The following is a 20,432-nucleotide window of genomic DNA, read 5'->3' as shown; positions in this document are numbered from 1 at the left end:
AACATCCCATCAATGAACCAAATTAAAACATTTTTAGTTTTGAGTTTAAAAACTAAAAATGTTTTAGTTTATAAACGTCTAAAACTAAAATCACAAAAAGTTAAATTTTTTTCAGCTCAACAAACTAAACATAAAACATTTTAGTCCCATTTTTGGTAGGAAAGAAATGAATAAATCATCCAAAACTTTCATGTTGACAGAAAGTGAAACTTTATTCATTTATTTTGGACTCTGTTTTACAGTGTAAGTCAAACAGATGTTGTTCTATTTACATGAAATTAAAGGGAAAGAAGAAAGTTTGGTTATTAAAAGATGAATAATTTTAGTTGTTTCTAATATTTTGGTTAAGAAATTTGAATTAGTGAATCATCATTTCTTCCCAATTGACCCACAAATGCATTGACCAGCTGTGCCAGTGGGACAGTTTGTATCATTCAGGGGCCACAAATGGCCCCCAGGCCACACTTTGAACCCCCTGCATTAATCATTACAGATTAATAAGATTTTCTGCTCTGCCAATTGTTTTTCTATGTTTCATGTTTCCAGATGTTTTCTGACCCAAACTATGCATCTGTTCACATGTCCAGAGGCTAAAATACCAACAGAGAGAAAACGTGGTGGAAGGCAAAACTCCTCCTGCATTCTTCTTCTTTATTTAAACATGGATCCCAAATCAATCAAGCTGAATGTTTAGAGAGGAGCTGAAAGGACAAGTCTGGAGCGTGTTAGCTCAGCATGGTAGCAACGCATGCTAATACTGCATGCTAGTGCTACATGTTAACACTGCATGCTAGCGCTGCTTGCTAGCAGCGCTGCCAAGAGTTCAGATGTGTCAGAGTTCTTCCATGTTGCAGCAGAAACATCAGGAAACTTTGATTGTTGATTTGTTATTTATATTTAAAAATGTAGATTTAAAAAATGTTTTTCATGGAGTAACTGACTTTGTTGGTCTGTTTGACTTTTGCTTTTCATGAAAACATGATCTGATCTTGTTGGACGTTTTTCCTTCCAGATGACTTTCTAATGTCCATCTTTAGCTAATGATGTTGTGTAAACGTCTGCTGTTAGTCCTGCTCTGATATTATGGGATGGATTTTCCTGCTCAGCACACGACTTTTGTTCTAACTGAGGCTAAAAATTATGACTTGAACTCTCAGGTCAGCCTGAGGCACGACTTTCACTGGGAACCCAGAACCGCCAATAAAATCATTTCCATGTCAAGAAACATCCAACATTCAGGGCTGATGGTTTCCTGACAGTGACAAAGAGAGGTGGTTGAACCGGCAACCTTTAGGCAGCCGCAGCGATTAGTTCACCTGTTTTTATCTGTTCATCCGATACCAGAGTCAGAAACTCATCGGTGCGAGAAAACAAGGTGTGGCATTTCTGAAGAACTGGGGAGGTTTGTAGAAAAATGCATCAGTGAGAAAAACTCCCAACATGTTGGAAAACTCTAATTCATCAGATTAGAGTTCTGGTGAAGATCTTCATCAGAACGTTTCAAACACCTGCTGAGATCCAGAAACGTCACTGGAAATCTGCAGATTCAGAAACAACCAAGTTTGTTTCAGGTGAAGTTTGTTCAGTCTTCATGTTTCCTCCAAATTTCAACACATCTGTTCTGGTAACATGACTAAGTTATGTGGCGGCTCTGTCATGGCGTGACAAAGCTGCTGAGGTGTGGCGGCTTCAGCAAACTTTCCTTTTGACACCTTTTATTGGTCTGATTGCAACAGGTGAGCTCAGGTGTTCCAGAAGTTGCTCATATAGAGCGGCGTGTTGAAGGGGCGCTGCTAACGAGACATTAGCATCATTCCTGCCTGATGAGGTGAGCCGCTCTCTGATTGGCTGGTGAGGCATGGTTCCAGCAGTTGGGACCTGCTTGCTGGAGGTGGGTGGAGGGTCTGCAGGCAATAAAACTGTCAGCGTCTGTCAGCGAGTGAACAACGACTCGTCCCTCCTTTAATGACTGGAGGAGCTGAAACGGCGGTTCTCAGGTTCTTCAGGACCGGTTGGGTCCGCCTGCAGCGAGATGTTTGATAATAATGCAGAACATGAGGTGAAGCTTTTGGGCTCAAAATAAGATCACACCTCAAAATAAATGTTTTACTGCATCTGTAGTTTGGGTGGAGGCTAAGGAATCTGATTTACACGTTAAGCTTTAATTTGCCTCTTGTAACTTCCAGATCAGGCGACGAGGCCCGACTGTCACGGTTCCGGTTCTGCTCTGAGCGCCCAGACAGTCAGTACTGACCCGTCAGAGCGCATCCCCCTCTAACACACCCAAACACAAGCCCCTGGCTGCAGAACCGCGGGCCACTGGGGCCCACCAACCCAATACCACCACCCCCCTTCTAGTTGGTGTTGGTTCTGTTGGTTCTGTACCCCCTTCAAGACGCAGGACCGTAATCGCCTTGAAACCATATTGTAGTTGTTCTCCATGACATCTCCAAACTCCTCCCACCCCGAGTTTTTCCCTTAGCATCCACCCAGCCGCATGGTCTGCCGGTACCCATCAGCTGCTTCTGGGGCCCCATCGGCCAAAAAGGCCCGATAGGACCCCTTCTCCAGGCTGCAGCATCACCAGCAGGTTCAACGGTTCTTTCCTTGCTATATAAATCAAGTTTCGCTTCCTTCCTGTGGATCTTTGGTTTGTGGGTAAAAACTGAGCCAGTCGTTTGACTTGGTGGGTCAGAGAGGAAAACGTGTCGCATTTTAAACTGCATGTTGCAACAAACCCAGTCAGTTTGTTCAGTGAGACCAAGAATGCTGATTATGCAACAACATGGAGAGAAAAGCAACAGAATAAAAGAATGTTCCTCCCGGTTCCTATCCGTTGGCATTACTCGATTATTAGAAAACAGCAACTCTTTGCCAGATTTTAAAATGTGTTGAAGTTCCTAAGAATGAAATGCGATCCGTTTCCCTGCCAGGCGTCTCTTCCTGGAGGAGCAGGACGTTTTCCCGCGGTCCAGCTCATTGTTCTGGTCCAGCAGGATATTGCTCTGCTCTTCCTGAAGCCAAGGCTCCGGGTCAGGAATGTTTTTAATGAACATGTTTCTGCACCGCGTTCTGATCGGCTGTTCCCTGGAAGCACTGGAGATGAAAGGTTTGGACTAGGCCATGCCCTGCAGCAGCTCCTCTCCTCCCCTCCACTTCTCTGCTGCTAAAGGAATTCAAACTGCTGCGTCTCATCGAGGCGTGAAGAGACAGAAACTGTCACCGCAGGCAGCAGCAGATTCCTGGACCAGACGTCTGTCAGCAAGTCTAACTGCTGCATGCCGGACCTGAACGGGTCCGTTGGGTCAGAACCCAACACGGGTCACAGCAGTTACTTCTGCTGCTAGAAAACTCTCCAAACGCTACAACAATCCAGAGGTTTACTTAGAGCAGCACATCCTGAAGCAACATGTAGTTTGTTTTGCATTCCTGCTGCGCGTTGAGCCGGTTTCCCTCTGCTGCTGTTATCTCAGACACACCCACTGCACACAAAGGTTCTGGCAGGTTCTGTTGGCAGAGACTCACTGACAAGCAGGATCTGGTGGTACAACGGTTACGCAACTCAGGCTGCAGTCTGGTGCTTCTGAGTGCAACAGTGTTGCTGCTCTGCACCGACAAAGACACACATCTAAGAGATAAAACGCTGAGGGGCAGCGGCGGTGGCCCTCAGCGGTGGCGGTGGCCCTCAGCGGTGGCGGCGGCCCTCAGCGGTGGCGGCGGCCCTCAGCGGTGGCGGTGGCCCTCAGCGGTGGCCCTCAGCGGTGGCGGCGGCCCTCAGCGGTGGCGGCGGCCCTCAGCGGTGGCGGCGGCCCTCAGCGGTGGCGGCGGCCCTCAGCGGTGGCGGCGGCCCTCAGCGGTGGCGGCGGCCCTCAGCGGTGGCGGTGGCCCTCAGCGGTGGCCCTCAGCGGTGGCGGTGGCCCTCAGCGGTGGCGGCGGCCCTCAGCGGTGGCGGCGGCCCTCAGCGGTGGCGGCGGCCCTCAGCGGTGGCGGTGGCCCTCAGCGGTGGCCCTCAGCGGTGGCCCTCAGCGGTGGCGGTGGCCCTCAGCGGTGGCGGCGGCCCTCAGCGGTGGCGGTGGCCCTCAGCGGTGGCCCTCAGCGGTGGCGGCGGCCCTCAGCGGTGGCGGTGGCCCTCAGCGGTGGCCCTCAGCGGTGGCCCTCAGCGGTGGCGGCGGCCCTCAGCGGTGGCGGTGGCCCTCAGCGGCGGCCCTCAGCGGTGGCCCTCAGCGGTGGCGGTGGCCCTCAGCGGTGGCCCTCAGCGGTGGCGGTGGCCCTCAGCGGTGGCCCTCAGCGGTGGCCCTCAGCGGTGGCGGTGGCCCTCAGCGGTGGCCCTCAGCGGTGGCGGTGGCCCTCAGCGGTGGCGGCGGCCCTCAGTGGTGGCGGCGGCCCTCAGTGGTGGCGGCGGCCCTCAGCGGCGGCCCACAGCACCACCATCACAGGTTCAAGTCCTGGCCGTTGATTTTTCTAAGGTTTTTTTGTCTCGTCTGAGATTCAACAGGGAAGCAGGTTGAGAGATGAGACTCGAGCCGTAAAGCATCGCTGGGCAGACCGACAGGTCAAAGGTCATCCATCAGCTAAACCACAGAGATGGTGACTGACTTAGCAGAACCGCACCTGATAAAGCGGAACCGGGTTAGAACCGGGTCAGCCTCACGATGTCAGCAGCAGCATCAGCTGTAAGGCACGGCGGTGGAGGGGTGATGGGACAGAGCCTGCAGGTGTGCTACTGTTTCTCTGGGATCTCACTTCCTCTCTCAGTCCACAAACACAAAACATTCATCTACATGTCCCCAGATATGGAACTGTGTCCCTCTGTCGTTTGGTGATGGACTGGAGACGTCCAGAGACGGTCCCACACCTGGAGACGGTCCCTGTTGAAGGAGGATGGGGGACCGACACACGATGACACCCAGAATGATGACGTCTTCAGAACCCAAGCCTTCTCTGGATCTTTTCTGGGTCAGAACCAGGACCTTCAATGTGACAGAAAGTTCACCCAAGTCTTAAAAAAGAGGAACATTTTATAACAATAATTTTCTCAAAAACGGCCACCATCTTGAAAAATGTCCAGTGGCTGATGGGAAATATGAAAAACATCCACGCTAGCATGCTAAAGGGGTTAGCATGCTAATGTTTATGTTTTTACAGTAATCTGCTGCTGCCAAAGGTTTCCCAGTTTACAGCAGCAGTTCTGTCAGGTCAAAGGTCACCAGTGGGTGACATGGAGGAGCAGATCTCTGCGGGTCACACCCCGGTGACAAATACCAGAACCGAGCACAAAGCCGAGCTGAGTCAGCGACCCTAAACCGGACAAAGGTCATGATGACCCTGAACCAGCAACTTCTCTCTATAAACAAGATGGCCGCCGGACGGAGGAGACAAGATGGAGGGAAGCAGACACATCGGCTGTTACCTGCTGGGAAGCACGGCGGCGGAGGGATGATGCTGTGGGCCGCAGCCACATGGTGCTGCAGAACCATTCAAGTTTGAAAGTTTGGAGCTGAACTTCCTCAGCAGCGTTAAAACGACCGGACCCCGGATCAGAACCGGATCGTCCTCAGGACGGGGCTGTGAACCCGGCCGCCCCGTTGGTTCCGGTCCAAATTCAGCGACTCGTCTCGTTCTCTCTGTGGTGCAGCTGCAGCCGACGTGTTGCTGCTATGGAAACATTTTATTATTAATGTCACAAACTTTCATCCACAGGAAGTCGGGTTTACATTTGAACCTTTATTACGTAAAAACACAGAAATAGATGCTAGATGTTCTCTGATGGACCGGGCCAAAACCAGAGGTTCTGCAGAACGGCTGGGTCCAGTTGGGAAGTGCAGACTGAATGGAACACTGTGCTACTGCGCCCCCTGCTGGACGGACCTATGAAACACCTGGGAACCGGATCTAAATGAGGCCTCAGAGGTTCTGGACCGCTGATCAGAACCAGGACATGGTTCTATGCAGTAACACGTGAATTCCAGCAGAACTAGCAGCGGCTCTGGCCCAGATTCGGTTCTGTGAGCCAGAAACCTGCAGCAGAGAACCAAACGGAGCGGATCCTGGTCATGAGCCACAGCTCTGCATTTTATTTAAGGTAACAAACTTTCAGTTTAACCCCCTCTGAACCAAACAGCGACAACAAGAAGTTTGAACTGGAACAGGAACAGGAAGTGACGGACAGAAGCCGCCGATCCTTCAGGCTCTGCTGCTGGACCCGCAGCCTGCAGGGGGCGCTTCAGGAGCAGGGTGGAGCGGGAGGAACACCAGCCTGCAGTCCTGAGAAGAAGAACAGACCGGAAGCAGCAGGTGAGCTGAGCCTGACAGCTGAGCAGAGCGAGCAGAGCGCTGCAGCCTGACCTCTGCTGGCGGGGCGGGGTATGACAGGAAGTGCGGGATCATCAGCGGCCTGCAGAGGTCGTCATACAGGCCGGAGGGGAGCGCAGGTAGGAACGGCAGGTGGAGCAGGAGGTCAGGGGGCGGAGCCAAGGAGGAGCGGGACGACAGGGGGGAGAGGAGCTGAGGAAGAGGAGGAGGAGGAAGACCTGGCAGGAGCAGGAAATGATGCTCATGTTAGGACTCTTATTAAAAATAAAATATGGAAACACAATATTTACTTCGTTATTTAATCCACTGATCATCAGACATTTGTGTAAAACTACAGTTAATAATTCTGTTGGCAAATAATGAAAACAAATTCAATTAATTCACATTCTCTCCTGTTTTATCCCAAAATGATGAATTATTATAAAAACAGAATTTAAGTTGAACTGAAAGCTGGTTGATCGTCACTCCAGCTGAAAAATATTCACTCCTAAATATTGAAATCTTCCTGCATTTAGCAGAAATTTATATTTTAATTCACTTTATGCTCATATTGATATCTTGACTGATTTACTGAACTGATTCTACTTTATACTTAATATTTACCTAATTAATGGAGTGACTTTAATTCTTAATGGTTTTTCTTTTATTGAAACATACAATCAGGTTTTTAGGCTAAAATGAATAAAAAATAGAATAAATGTTTAATGTTTGTTTTTTAGCTCAAATGTGCAGAAAAAACCGAGTTTGTTTAAAAATAAATTTTTAACTGAATATCGTGTTGGAAGTTCTTACAGGTCGGAACATCTCTGCCGTCCGGACCGGAACCGGGTTCTCCTCTCGGTTCCGGCCGCTGGTCCCGGACATCTGGACCCAAACCGTCCGGTTCCCGGGTCCCGGCGGCAGCAGCGGGGTCTCCCGCCGCCCTGCGACCGGCCCGCGGCTTCGGGTTCCGGGGCCGATCTCGGGTTCTGCTCAGGTTCCGCTGGAGCGCATTGACCTGGGTCCGCCGGGTGATCAGGCCGCACTTCCAGCACTCACAGCCGGAGAACGGGCAGCACCTGCTGTGGCCCTTCTTCCGGATGATGAAGCCGTGGTGCCGGCACCGGGAGCATTTGGGCTGCCGCGGTTCGGACATGGCGGGAATCATCCAGCCCGCTCCGGTTTAGCTTTAAATCACCATCGAGTCTCTCGTTGGGAAAGTATCAATGTCCCACCGAGCCGACCAATCAGAGGCCGCCCTCGTCACCATGGTACCAGCTGCGGGGATTCCCACCCAGTCCAGGTGTGGAGCCGGGGCCAGAGGACCCACGTGGGTCCCGGCGCCTGATTGGCTGGAATTCTGATGGTCGTGACCCTCATGGCTCCATCCAAACAAAATATAAAAATGGTTCCGACCAAAAATGGCAAATATATGGTAATTTTATTTCATTTATTAATACAAAGATTTCATTGATAATAAAACGTGAACCTTTCTCACGCTAGCATTAAATAAAATCAATAAAAATATTAAAAGTATCTCAATGCGTTTCTGGTCATCAAAACAGAACATAATCAGATTTAGTCACAATAAACATTCATCTTTAAGGATTTTTATTCTGTGCAGTAACATATTTTATTTCTATGCATTTAGAATTAAAACAAAGTGAGAACGCCACAGCTGATTTTACGGAAAAGATCAAACCAAAGCCTCAGATTAAGACGGTTGCAGGTATATCATCTTCTGTTGTGGCTGAACTAAAGTATAATCCAAAAAATATTGAACATCATCACTTCTAATCTCCCAAAATAAAATCATTTAAGATGCAAAAATCTGATCAAAGTTTTACTTTGATAGGTAGATTTAGTTTGGTTTGGTAAAACCTCAGACTGACTCTGGTGTAAATAAAAGGTTTCAGATGAAATCATGTTGGACCGTCTGGCAGCGGCTCAGAAAACATGGCAGCTTTAAATGGTTCATCCGTTCATCTGTTTGTTTCTCCATAGCAACCGATGAGTCTTTTATACAAACAGCTTCTTTTTCAACAAACTCAGAGACATAAAGAACAAAGACAACCGCACATTAACATATCTTACAGAATATTTTAATATAACATAATATTTTTTTAGTGTATTTCTTTTTTTATATATAACTTCTGTAAAACAGCAGAAATATTTAAGTATATGAGACTTTAAACCATTAACATCTCCAAAATATGAAAAATATTATTTGATCAAAATATTTCAGGTTAAAAGAAAAAAACTGCAAAAGTATAAATATTTAATATTTTTACATATCTGGGAAGCAGACTATTGTTTTATCCAAAGAATATAAAGTTTGCCTTTAATCTGTATGACTTAATAGAAAATAAATAAATGACATTATAATGATTATCTGTTTAAAATGAAAAATGTGGTAATTTATAATATTCTTAGTGTTGATTCTAGAAAGTAGGCTCCTACATTTTGGACAATACAAACATAATAATAAGAATCATTGACTACTTTGTAAAAATGTAACTATTCTTAATAACAGCCTTTAAGGGTTAAATCCCCCAGAATTTATTTGAATATTGTTGATTGATATTTAAAGTGGAAAACATAAAAATATATTATTTCAACAGCAGTTTGTGAGACGTGGACATCTTGTTGAATAGTTTCATTTGACCTACATTTATTAGAAAAACTCAACTTCAGTAGTGATTTTTCAGTCTTTATTCATACAGCAAACAAAACAAAAATAAAGAAACAGATTTAGTTCTTTTCATTTTTGTGTTTATTTACAGGCTTAAGGTGTAACAATAAATGTTCTCGTCCCATTTAGTTATAAATACACCAAACAAGGCTGGATGACTCCTCTCTAAAATACATCCTTCAAACCTCAAACACAGCAAAAAAATAAGCTTTTAAAGGATATAGCTGTTATGTCTTTAATACGTTAGTAAATCATGCGAAGCAGAAATATAGAGTATGAAAATAAAAGGAGCTATAGATCAGATGTGCTGCTTTACAAAAAAGATCTACCATCAGTGTCAAATATAAAAACTGGCTGAGCTGCGAAGCTTGAAGATCTTTCTCAAAGAAACATTTTTACTAATCATCGCTACAGTCGCCATACATCACCTGGGAAATAAAGTCAATGCTATGATCTTAATCTTGGTTAATACGTTTCGGTGTTTCTTCTGCAGCCAGACTGGAAACCTGCTCACCTTTCAGTCAGGCACCAGTTTGAGGTCTGCAGCTTCTCCCAGTGAAGGTTTGCTAAGCAACCAGACCGAGCAGCAGAGCGGGGAGTTTCAGTCCTGAGGAGCAGCGTCCACTGGAGTCCAGCGCCGACGTCTGAGCAGAGAGACCAGCTGAAGGCTGAAGGAAGTTCCTGGAACAGAACAAAACATCAGATTCCAACAATCTGGCGTCAGATCAGAAATGCTTCTCTCTAGATTTACCTTTCTGCCATCCAGAACAGCAGGGATTTATTGGTGTTGGTCAAACCAGGTCTCTCTTGCTATGTGTCCATCTCACAGTGTGCACATGTTGCTCCGACTGCAGGGTTTATGGTTATGAAGTTGAGTTTATAGTGTAAATATGGCAGTGTGGCCCATGAGAGAGAAGATCTTGAAGCTTGGCGTTCTTGAGGCAGACTATCGATAGACTCCATCTTCTGCTCTGCAGAGAAGCTTTTTGTCCTTTCAGAAATATACACATGTTCAGAAACCCTAGTTTGTACATCCAATCTGGTTCTGCTAACAATTTTTCTAGGAAATAAATGAGTGTTTCTGGAAGACTAGATGCTTATTTTATAATTGTTAGTCAGGTAGGCTGTACTGCTTACAGTACATGATAATGGATCTGATGAGGTGCCATACAGTGTAAAATATACAATAAAGTGAATGAATATATTGGTGGAAAAAGGAACGTTTTGTAACACCCCCATGCAGAGCAGAATAAAGGAGGTCTTTATCCCACAGGGATGCAGGCATCTGGTGAGCGTTGCTCCGCCTCCTGCTCAGTAACGCCGGCTGTAGCTCGGCGAACCAAAGGATGACGACGAGAAGGTTGTTGTGAAACTCGACCCTGTGGCATCAAAGCTTCCTCTCCTGGAGCCGGTTCTGGAACCAGAGCGGGATCCGGTCGCAGAGCCAGAGCCGCTGATGCTATATGGACTGTAAAGGCCTTTGGTGGACTGAGACGAAGCTTCGAGCAGCCGCAGACCGGTTCCTTCCTCGATCATGCTTCTCTCCATGGCGTCCTTGTAGGAGATCTTGAGCTTGGTTTTGGGGCAGGTGAGGTACTTGGAATAGGCACTGACATCTCGTAACTTCTGGGCAGTGCGGGCGTCTAAGGTGCCCTTCTTCACGGCCTCATCAATAGAGACTCTACCAGAAGCATCTGGTTCAATCAGCCCGCCGGTGAGATACTGGACCTCAAGGAACCGCTGGCCGGCTTCGTAGTAAAGCCATCCTTTCTTCAGAGCTTGAGCAGCAGACATTTTGCTCTTAGTTCGGGGATCTTCAAACCCATTGTGCGCCTTCTGGGCTAAACTGATGCGGTCCACCATGATCTTATCCACCAGCCCTTTATTCATTGCATCAGCCACAGAGAACTTCTCTCCTGTGTTCGGGTCAATGATCCCTCCAGTGCAGGCCTGCGCTTCCAGCAGCCTTTGACCTGTTATGTTGTCCACAAGATTTCGGTGAATGGCCTCTGTGATGGAAACCTTCTCCAGCGTGTCTGTGTCCAGTATCCCGGCCACAGGCCCAGTCTCCTCAGTTGGGTCGTTCCATGTGGTTGCAGGTGTTTTTATGGAAGGCACCGGGCTGGCGGTGTAGGAGGAAGAGGAGCCAAAGGAGGATGAGCGTGATCTACTGCCGCTCATGTTTCCAGACAGCATGTCTGCAAATTCTGTGATGGACAGGGTTCCGGCTCGGTACTGATCCAGAGCAGACTTATCTATCAGGCCTCTTGTGATGGCATCGTCAATGTCATATTGCCGTCCAGACCTTCTGTCGATGATCATGGACTTTACCACTCCATCCGAGGAGGTTATCGTTATCTCCTCCCACTCACACTCCTGCTCTGAAAGCTCTATATAGGTCTGGTGATCAATCAGTCCTTTTTGGTATGCTTCATAAACGGACATTTCTTTGCCTGATTCTGGATCGACAATGACAACCCTTCGCTTGCGAACCGAAGACTTGGACGACGTCTTCCTCTCGCGTTTCTTCTCTTTCAGCAGCAGGAGACGAAGGCCGGTCTCTGGGTCTGTCATGCATCTCTCCATCAGCTGCAGGTAGGTGAGGTTTTCCTCTGTGTTTGGATCAAAGAAGCCCTTTGTGTCATCAGAGGGATCAGTGAGAATCGTGTTCATTTCCTCATCAAAGAGTCCACGTTCATATGCTGTTTCAACGGGCAAACGGTGGCTCTCCTGGGGATCAATGATCCCCCCGGTAGCGATCTGGGCCTCCAGCAGCCGAATGCCATGGTCTTTCAGAATCAGATTCTTTTTCATAGCCTGGAACAGAGAGACTACCTGGCCAGAGTAAGGGTCTCTGTAGCCTGTGACGGCTCGTTCAGCTGAGAGGAGTTTGTCTTTAAACTCTGGGCCAACCACGGCCATTTTAACAGCCTCTGTGACATTCAGTTTCAGGTTTTTGATGGGGTCAATCACATATCCTGTAGCAGCTTGAGCTTCAAGCAGCTCAAAGGCGGTTCCCGGCCTGATCATGTTCTTCTTCATTGCTTGGTAAATAGAAAGACGGTCTTTGGTAGATTCGACATAAACGCCTGCTATGCAGCTGGTGCCCTCAAGGTACTTCTTCAGATCTCTGCTGACCTCCTCCACTGTGATGGTGCCTTCAATGAGCTCGCTGTAGGTCTTCTGGTCAATAATCTGTGAACGGAGGAGCTCATCTGCAGGGATGGTTTTTCTGAGACCCTTGAAGAGAAGTCGTCTGTCTGCCAGGGAAAGCAGCCGGAGTCCACTTTCTTTATCAACTCTGCATCTCTTCAGCAGCTGAGCGTAACTCTGTTTCTCATCCGTTGTTGGGTCAATGTAACCTCGGATGTCCGCTGTAGGTTCAGTTATCCTGTCAAGGGTTTCTTTGTTAATGTAGCCACGCTGCATGGCCACATCCAGGGGAAGGTGGAAGTAGTACTCCGGATCCATCAGTCCTCCAGTGGCATTCTGGGCTTCCAAAAGCCTCAAGGCATATTCTTCGGAAATCAGGTCTTTCTTCATGGCCTGGAAGAGAGAAATGACTTTTCCGCTGTACGGATCCTTGTATCCTGTTACTGCACGCTCAGCCGAGAGCAGTTTATCATGGATCTCAGGCCCAACAAGGCCCTTACGTACAGCTTCATCAACGGTTAGGAGCTCGTCTTTTACAGGGTCGATCATGAATCCTGTTGCTGCCTGCGCCTCGAGAAGTTTCACAGCGACTTCAGGCTTAATCTGGCCGTTCTTCATAGCCTGGTAAATGCTGATTTTAGGAGGACTGTCTGACATGATTCCCGCAATGCAACCTGTTCCAAAGAGGTACTGCTTCACTGACGGCATCTCCATCACCTCCTGGACGCTCATCTTCTCCTGTTTCAGGAGGTTGTACGTCTGCAGGTCAATAATCCGAGCGCTGTACAGGTCCTCAATAGTAACCCTTCTCCTGATCACGTCACATGACATGCTCTGCTCTAGCTTCACAGTTTCTCTTTGCTCAATGATTTCGATGATGATGATGAGCATCCTTTCCTTTGTGATTTGGCCCAAGCGGTACTGCTCCAGGAGCCGCCGCCTCTCCTCTTCAGGAAGCATGTTTGAGTTCATCACCTCCCAGATGGTCAAGCTCTTTCCTGCAAAGCTCTGATGAGGGATCTCAATCTGAGTGTTGGCTAGGTCTTGTTGAGCTTGCTCCTCTGTGTACTCATAGGACTTCTCAGTCACTGCAGGAGCTTCAACTTTCGACAGAGGCAGGTAGCACAGACCGGTGTTGGGGTCTCTTCTGCATTTCTCCAGCAGCTGGCTGTAAGTCACCCGTTCATTGGTGTTGGGGTTGGTGAAGCCTTTGATGTCGCCTGTTTGTTCGCTGAATGATTTCAACATTTCTTTACTGAAGAAGCCACGCTGGATGGCTGCGTCATTGGGAACCCGATGGCTGCTGACTGGATCGATTATTCCACCAGTTGTGATCTGAGCTTCTAGAATAGGAATAGCATGCTCCCTTAACACCAGTTCCTTCTTCATGGCCTGGAACAGGGAGATCTTGCTGCCAGTATATGGGTCTTTGTATCCTGTCACTGCTTTTTCAGCTGATAGAAGTTTCTCATGAAGCTCAGGACCAACAACTCCAGCCTTCACAGCATCATCCACAGAATATTTCTGTTTTTTTACTGGGTCGGTTATAAATCCGGTACCAGCTTGGGCCTCAAGAAGAGCCAGTCCAGTGCTATGCTGTAAAACACGCCGTCTCATAGCTTCATAAATGCTTAGCTTCTCGTCTGAGCCTTCTATGGCGACACCATCGATGCGGTCAGTGCCATGCAGGTACTTTCTGACTTTGTCAGTTTGACCAACCTCTTTGGGAGCCTTCTTCCCCTGCTGGAGTTGGTCAAATGTGGCCTTGTCAATGATGTTGGAATCAAACAGAGAGCTGGCGGTGACTGGTACTCTCAGGCCTTCAAAACAAGCTTCTTCCTTTGTTTTGTCCTCTTTTTCATCAATGGTTGTTATCACAATCTTTATGAGCTTCTCAATTGTTACCAATCCCATTCTGTACTGACGGATCAGCTCCAGTCTCTGTTCCTCAGTGATGTACTTAGAGTTTATGATTTCCCAAATTGTGACTTTTCTTCCTTTGAAGGGTCCATATTCCAGCTCCATTGTCTTCTGGTTTAGGGCCTCTTTCGTTTTGGCCTCTGTTATTTGTTTGTCCTCCTTAGGCTTTGGGGCCTTCTTTGACAGAGGAAGTAATGGCAATCCAGTTTCTTTGTCTGTGACACATTTATACATGAGTTGTGCGTAGGTGGCATCCTGCTGTGAGTTGGGATCATAAAAAACTTTTGTCTCGTCTGTGTTTTGATTCAGAGTCTTGTCGATTTCTTCATCAAAGTATCCTCGCTTGCAGGCGACCTCATTAGGGATGCGACAGCTTTTAATGGGATCGATAACTCCTCCAGTTGAGAGCTGAGCTTCCAGCAGACGGATGCCTTGGTCTTTCTTTACAAAACCTTTGCTCATGGCTTCAAAAACGGACACCTTTTTCCCTGTGTAGGGATCTCTGTAGCCGCTGACGGCTCGCTCTGCTGACAGGAGGCGTTCGTGTAGCTCTGGACCGACAAGACCTGATTTAACGGCTTCATCAACAGGCATACGCTCATTTTTCACAGGATCTATCATGAATCCTGTTGCCGCTTGAGCTTCGAGGAGATTCCCAGCCGTCTCTGGGGAGAGTAATTCCTTTTTCAAGGCTTGATAGAACGGCATTTTCTCTTTGGTTGGTTCATTCAGGAGACCTGCGATGCTGGGCGTTCCTTGCAGAGCCTTCTTCACGGCATCCATCTCAGAAACTTCTTTAACTGAGATCTTCCCATTGCTCAGCTTGTTGAACAAGTCTTTGTTTATAATCTTAGACTCTAGCAGCTCAGTGGCGCTCACTGGAGCCCTCAGACCGTTGAAGACATTTCCACTATCCTTCTCCTTGTCTTCCACAACAGTGATGACGATCTTGATGACCTTCTCTACGGTGATCTTGCCTGTCTTGTACTGGCGGATCAGTTCTCTTCTTTGCTCCTCTGTGAAATACTCTGAGTTTATCACCTCCCAGATGGTGACGGTCTTTCCTTTAAACTTTCCAAACGGAACATCAACATTGGATCTGCTGAACACCTCTTTAGTCTCCATATCCGTGTAGGTTCTCTCTCTCTGACCAGCTCTTTCCGTCACCGGTAACATCAGCAGGCCGGTGTCTGGGTCTTTGGTGCATTTCTCCAGCAGCTGTTTGTAGGTGAGTGGCTCCTGAGTGCTGGGGTCAGTGAATAACTTGGACTCTTCACTGGGATTCGTCAGTTTCTTGTTCATGTCTGCATCAAAGTGGCCTTGCTTGTAAGCTGCCTGAAGCGGGACTCTGTGACTGTTGATGGGATCCACTATCCCACCGGTGGCGAGCTGTACATCCAGGAATTTGGTGGCTTGCTCTTTACCAATGAGGTCCTTCTTCATGGCCTCAAACAGAGAGATTCTGGCTCCAGTGTACGGATCTCTAAAGCCAGTGGCTGCGCGCTCAGCAGAAAGCATCCGGTCGTGGAGCTCAGGCCCAACTAACTCCTCCTTAACAGCTTCGTCTACAGACAGAAGTTTATTTCTCACCGGATCAACAATGAAGCCTGAAGCTGCTTGAGATTCCAGAAGCATGGCAGCAGACTCCGGAGTGATCTGGTTTTCTGTCATGGCGTTGTAGACGCTCTTCTTCTCCTTAGATGGAGTCAGGATGCCTCCGACGCAGTTCTGGCCCTTCAGACACCATCGAACTTTGTCTGTCTTTTCCAGCTCCTGCACGGTGACTTTGCCTTTTCTTAGTTTGTCCAGGTCCTTCTTGGTCAGGACACCGAGGTCAAAGAGTCTCTCTGCAGGAACCTTCTCTCTGATTCCATCAAATGCGTAGGGAGATCCTCCATCTTTCTTCACCCTGTCCACTTCGACGGCACCATTCAGAACCTTTCTGGTTGTTCCCACCATCGTCATGGAGACCAGCTGCTCCTCGGGAACGTCGTCCGTCTGAACTTCCATTTCCTTAGTTCTGGTCGTTCCCGTTTTAGAAGTTCCTTCCAGGCTCTGGAGTTTCTCTCTGAGCTTTTTGTTCTCATCCTCCAGGAGTTTCTCCTGTTCCATCCTCTTCTTCTCAAGCTCCTCCACCTCCTTCTGCTTGGCTTTTATCTCTTCTTCAGCCTCTTTCTGCTTCTTCACAGCCTCGTCCATCACGGCTTGCAGCTTCATCCTCTCCTCCTCCATGAGAGCGCGCTGGCGCTCCTGTTCTTCTTTGAACGCCTTGGCCTTCTTCACCTCATCCTCATACTGCTTCTCCAGCTTCTTCTTCTCGTCTTCAACAGCTCGCTCTCTCTTCAGCAGCAGCTCCTTCTCGCTGAGGAACGACTGCTGAAGGATGACCTTCTGCTGCTCAATCTGCTCCTGCTGGGCGGTCGCCATCTGTCAGACCAAAGGAAGATTAAGTTGGTCAGAGAAAATCACTCGTGACTTCTAGTCATGAACTAGTTTCTGTATTTTAATAACTCTACCTGCTGGGTTTTCTTCTGCAGCTCCTCAGCATCTTTTCTCAGCTTCTTCTTCTCGTCCTCCAGCTCAGCGATGGCTTTCTTCAGATCATCGGCCTCTCTGGTGCTCTGCAGCCTCTGCGTCTCCAGCTTCTGCACCACCGTTTCCGTCGCCTGTTTTTCGGTCTCCTGCAGACGAGCTTTGGCTTCATCGGCTTGCTTCCTGAACTTCTTGGCCTCGTCCTCGGCTTTCGTCTGGGCGGCGCTGAGCTCCGTGACTCTGAGCTTCAGCTTCTCGGCCTCAGCGGACGCTTCCAGCTGCCTGGAGCGCTCCACTTCCAGAGACTTCTGGAAGTCTTCGGTGTCCTTGTGGAGGCGCTGCTGGATCTGCTGTTTGTCCTGCTGTAGTTTTTTAGCCGTCTCCTGGGCCCGGTCCTTCAGCTTCTGCAGCTCCTCAGCTTCAGCCTTCAGTCTTGTGGCCTCCTGGATAGCCTGCATCTTCTCCTTCAGCATCTTCTCGGCGAGCGCTCTCTGCTCGGCGAGGTCTGCCTCAGCCGCCTGCCTCTGCCTGGCAGCATCTTCGGCCTCCACTGCGAGCCGAGCGGCCTCCGCTGCCAGGTGCCGCATCTTCTCGGCCTCCTCCTGGAGCAACTTCTGGGTGCTGTCTTGGTCTTTCTGCATGAGGAGGCGGTTTTGCTCCTCGATCTTCAGTTTGACTTTGAGGAGCTCGTCCATCTGATTCTTGACTCTGGAGAGCTCTTGCTCCACCTGCGTTTTCTGTTTGACGGCGTCATTGACTTCTCCTTTAACTCTCTGCAGCTCAGCGTCCAGAAGCTCCTTCTGCTTGTCTGTTTCCTCCAGCTGCAGCTTGATGGCTGAAAGCTCCTTCTCTACCTGAAACTTCTGCTTCAGCGCTTGCTCTGCCTCCTTCTTGTGTTTGGCCATGTCTGCGTCCGCCTGCTGCTTCTGCTGCAGCGCCGCAACTTCGGCCGCAGCCCGCCGCGATGCCTCCTCCTCTGCCTCCTTCCTCAGTCTCTCTGCATCTCGTTGAGCCCTGGCCTGTTTCGCGGCTTCTTCTTCTGCAGATTCTTTCTGCTTCTCTGCCTCCTGGGCTTTCTGGCGAAGCAACGCCGCCTCTTTCTCTGCCTCCTCTTTGGCCTTGTCAGCGGCTTGGGCGAGCTTCTTTGCATTGTTAAACTCGTCTCTGAGCTTCTCCTGAGCGAGGACATCCTCTTTGTTCTTGCTCAGGACGTTTTGGGCCTTCTGCTCTGCAGCGCTGCATTTCTGCGCCGCCTCCTTGGCCAGGACCACCTGCCTCTCCGCCTCTTTCTCGGCGTTGCTCCTCTGCTGATTGGCTTCCTCCGCCTTCTTCTTGAGCCGCTCCACTTCCTGCTGAGCGGCCTTGCATTGGCGAGCCGCCTCTTCTTCTGCTGCAGTGATCCTCTTCACCTTCTCCTCAGCTTCCTTCCTCTTCTTCTCCTCCTCTGCTGCCAGTTGTTTCAGTTTCTCCGCCTCTTCTTCGGCCTGCAGCCTGCTCTTCTGCGTCTGCTCTGCAGCGTCCTTCAGCTTCTTCAGCTCCTGCTCCAGGCTGGACTTCTCCTTCGCTGCTTTCTCAAAGTTGAGCCTGATGATGCGGATCTCCTCCTCCACCACCGTCTTCTGCCTCAGAGTTTCCTCCACCACAGTCTTCTGTCTCTCCAGCTCGGACTGGGACGAGCCCTTCAGCTGACTCATCTTCTCCTCGATCTGCTGCTTGTGCTGGGCGGCCTGGTCCTCCAGGAGCTTCCTCTGATACGCCTCTTCCTCAGCCTTCCTCTTCAGCCTCTCGTTCTCGGCCTCCTTGGCCTTCAGGGCGATCTCTGCCTGCGTCTTCACCTGCGTGGCCTCGTCCATGGCGGCCAGCTTCTCCTTGAGGATCTCGTCTGCCTCGGCCCTCTGCCGCGCCGCCTCTTCCTCGGCCCTCTGCCGCTGCCTCTGGGCTTCCTCGGCGACGGCTCGGAGCCGCGCCGCCTCCTCGGCCAGCCGCTTCATCTTCAGAGCCTCTGACTCCAGCAGCTGCTTGCTCTTTTCCGTCTTGGACAGCGTCTCCTGCTCAGCTTTGACCTTCATCTGCAGCAGGGCGTCCATCTCTCGGCGGACCCTGGCCAGCTCGTCCTCCAGCTGTTTCCTCTGGCTCTCTGTGGCACTGACCTCGTTCTTCAGCCGCTGCAGCTCACTGTCCAGCAGCGTCCTCTGCTGGTCGGCGTGCTCGAAGTCGGCCTTGAGGCGGATGCACTCCTGCTCGGCGGACAGCTTCTGCTGAGCGATCTGTTCGGCGAACTGCCGCTGCTTCTCCAGCTCCTTCTCGGCGCCGTCCTTCTGCTTCAGCGCCGCCTCCTCCGCCTTGGTCCTCCGCTTGGCGTCTCGCTCGGCTTCCACCTTCTGCCGCTCGGCCTCCTGCTGAGCCTGGCTCTTCTTCTGGGCTTCCTCCTCGGCCTGCAGCCGCAGGCGCAGCGCCTCGTTGGCTTTTTGCCTCCATGTCTCCACCTCCTGCTCCGCCCGCTGCCTGGCTCTGTCGGCTTCGTCCTGCAGCTTCCTGAGCCGCTCGGCTTCCTCCTGCAGCTGCAGCACCGCGCCCTGTTCCTTCTTCAGCGACTCCTCCAGCTGGCTGGTCTTCTCGGTGAACAACGAGGCCTTGGTCTGCATTTGGGTGGCGGCGCTCCGCTGTGCCACCTCCTCCACCACCTTGACCTGCCTCAGCTGCTCCTCCTCGGCCTGCTTCACGCGCCGCTCTGCCTCCTCTGCCTGCGTTTTGAACCTCTGCAGCTCCTCCAGGGCTTTCTGCTTCTGCTTGGCCGCCTCCCTCTCGGCTTCTGCTTTGCGCTTCAGCTCTTCCTCTGCGGTTTTCTTCTTCTGGGTCTCCTCTGCCACCTGCCTGCGGAGCCGCTCCGCCTCGTCCTGAGCGGCCCTGCGGAGCGTGTCGGCCTCTGCGGCCCGGTCCCGGAGGCTCTGCAGCTCGGACTCGGCGGAGGTTTTCTGCCTCACGGTGGTCTCCAGCTGGATGCGGACCAGGCGGATCTCCTCCTCAATCTTGGAGCGGCTGTCCAGCGCCTCCTGCAGCTGCTGGCTCTTGGACCTGGCCTCCTGCTCCGACAGACTCCTCAGCTGCTGCAGCTCCTGCTGGATGTTTTTCTTCTGCTGCTCGGAGTCGGCGGCCGCGCCCTGCCTCCTGCTGGCCTCCTGCTGCATCTGCAGCTTCAGCTCCTGCGCCTCTTGCGCCGCTCTGGCTGCCGACTGAGCCTGAGCTTCAGCCAGCCGCTTCTGCTTGTCCAACTCGGCCTGAACCTCGGCCAGCTTCCTCCTTTCCTCTTCTTTCAGCAGCTCGGATGTTTTCTGGTTGGGTTGAAGCAAAGAGGACGAAGATTAGAGACGTGCAGCTACAGAAACACGCGGAGGCTTTATGTCCTCCATTAAATCATTTCTAGGAGGTTTTCTCAAGAAACAACAGAATCTGGCATTAAACAAGTTTCATTGAGCCAGAAAGAAAATCAACACAAATGACATACTTTTATATCTTCAGATAAAGAGAAAAAAAATGTGGTTTATTTCTCACTCCTCATATTAATAAAAATATTTCAAAATGTTTTATTTTAACACAATAAAACTCAAGATAATGACAATGTATTTTGTCATCTTAAGATATTTATTTCAGGAAAAATCAATAAATCTGAGAAAAGTTACAAATATGAAATCATCTTCAGATAATTGTTTCTTCGGTTTTCTTAAATAATTATCTGAAGATAATGAGATAATTTCTTTCCGAGGAAAACATAAATGAAATCTTTTTCTCATTATTTTATCACCTACAGGAAATATCTCCTTCCACTTCACATCAGCTTCTCATT

General features: G+C 49.7%; 1 protein-coding gene and 1 long non-coding RNA gene across 3 annotated transcripts in view; one reads left to right on the top strand and one right to left on the bottom strand.

The window, feature by feature from the left end:
- Window positions 1-4,350: 4,350 nt before the first annotated feature.
- On the top strand, window positions 4,351-7,209 carry LOC114156071 (uncharacterized). The gene is made up of 3 exons (XR_003597892.1): window positions 4,351-4,715; window positions 4,792-6,294; window positions 7,098-7,209. It is a non-coding gene; the product is annotated as an uncharacterized LOC114156071 (long non-coding RNA).
- A 1,779-nt stretch (window positions 7,210-8,988) lies between these two features.
- LOC114156032 (plectin-like) overlaps window positions 8,989-20,432 on the bottom strand; it is a 34,830-nt gene continuing 23,386 nt past the window's right edge. For both annotated transcript variants that reach the window (XM_028036207.1, XM_028036208.1), the window contains 3 exons: window positions 16,573-19,920; window positions 9,735-16,483; window positions 8,989-9,664 (listed from right to left, as the gene is read on the bottom strand). In XM_028036207.1, coding sequence (XP_027892008.1) covers window positions 10,295-16,483; window positions 16,573-19,920 — 9,537 coding nt within the window. In that variant the 3' untranslated portion in view covers window positions 8,989-9,664; window positions 9,735-10,294. The remainder of the gene's footprint in view (window positions 9,665-9,734; window positions 16,484-16,572; window positions 19,921-20,432) is intronic.

This window comes from Xiphophorus couchianus, chromosome 13 (assembly GCF_001444195.1).
Source record: "Xiphophorus couchianus chromosome 13, X_couchianus-1.0, whole genome shotgun sequence".
Classification (NCBI taxonomy): Eukaryota; Metazoa; Chordata; class Actinopteri; order Cyprinodontiformes; family Poeciliidae; genus Xiphophorus; species Xiphophorus couchianus.
The sequence above is the reverse complement of the archived record's forward strand: the minus strand, read 5'-3'. Positions and strand labels throughout refer to the sequence as shown.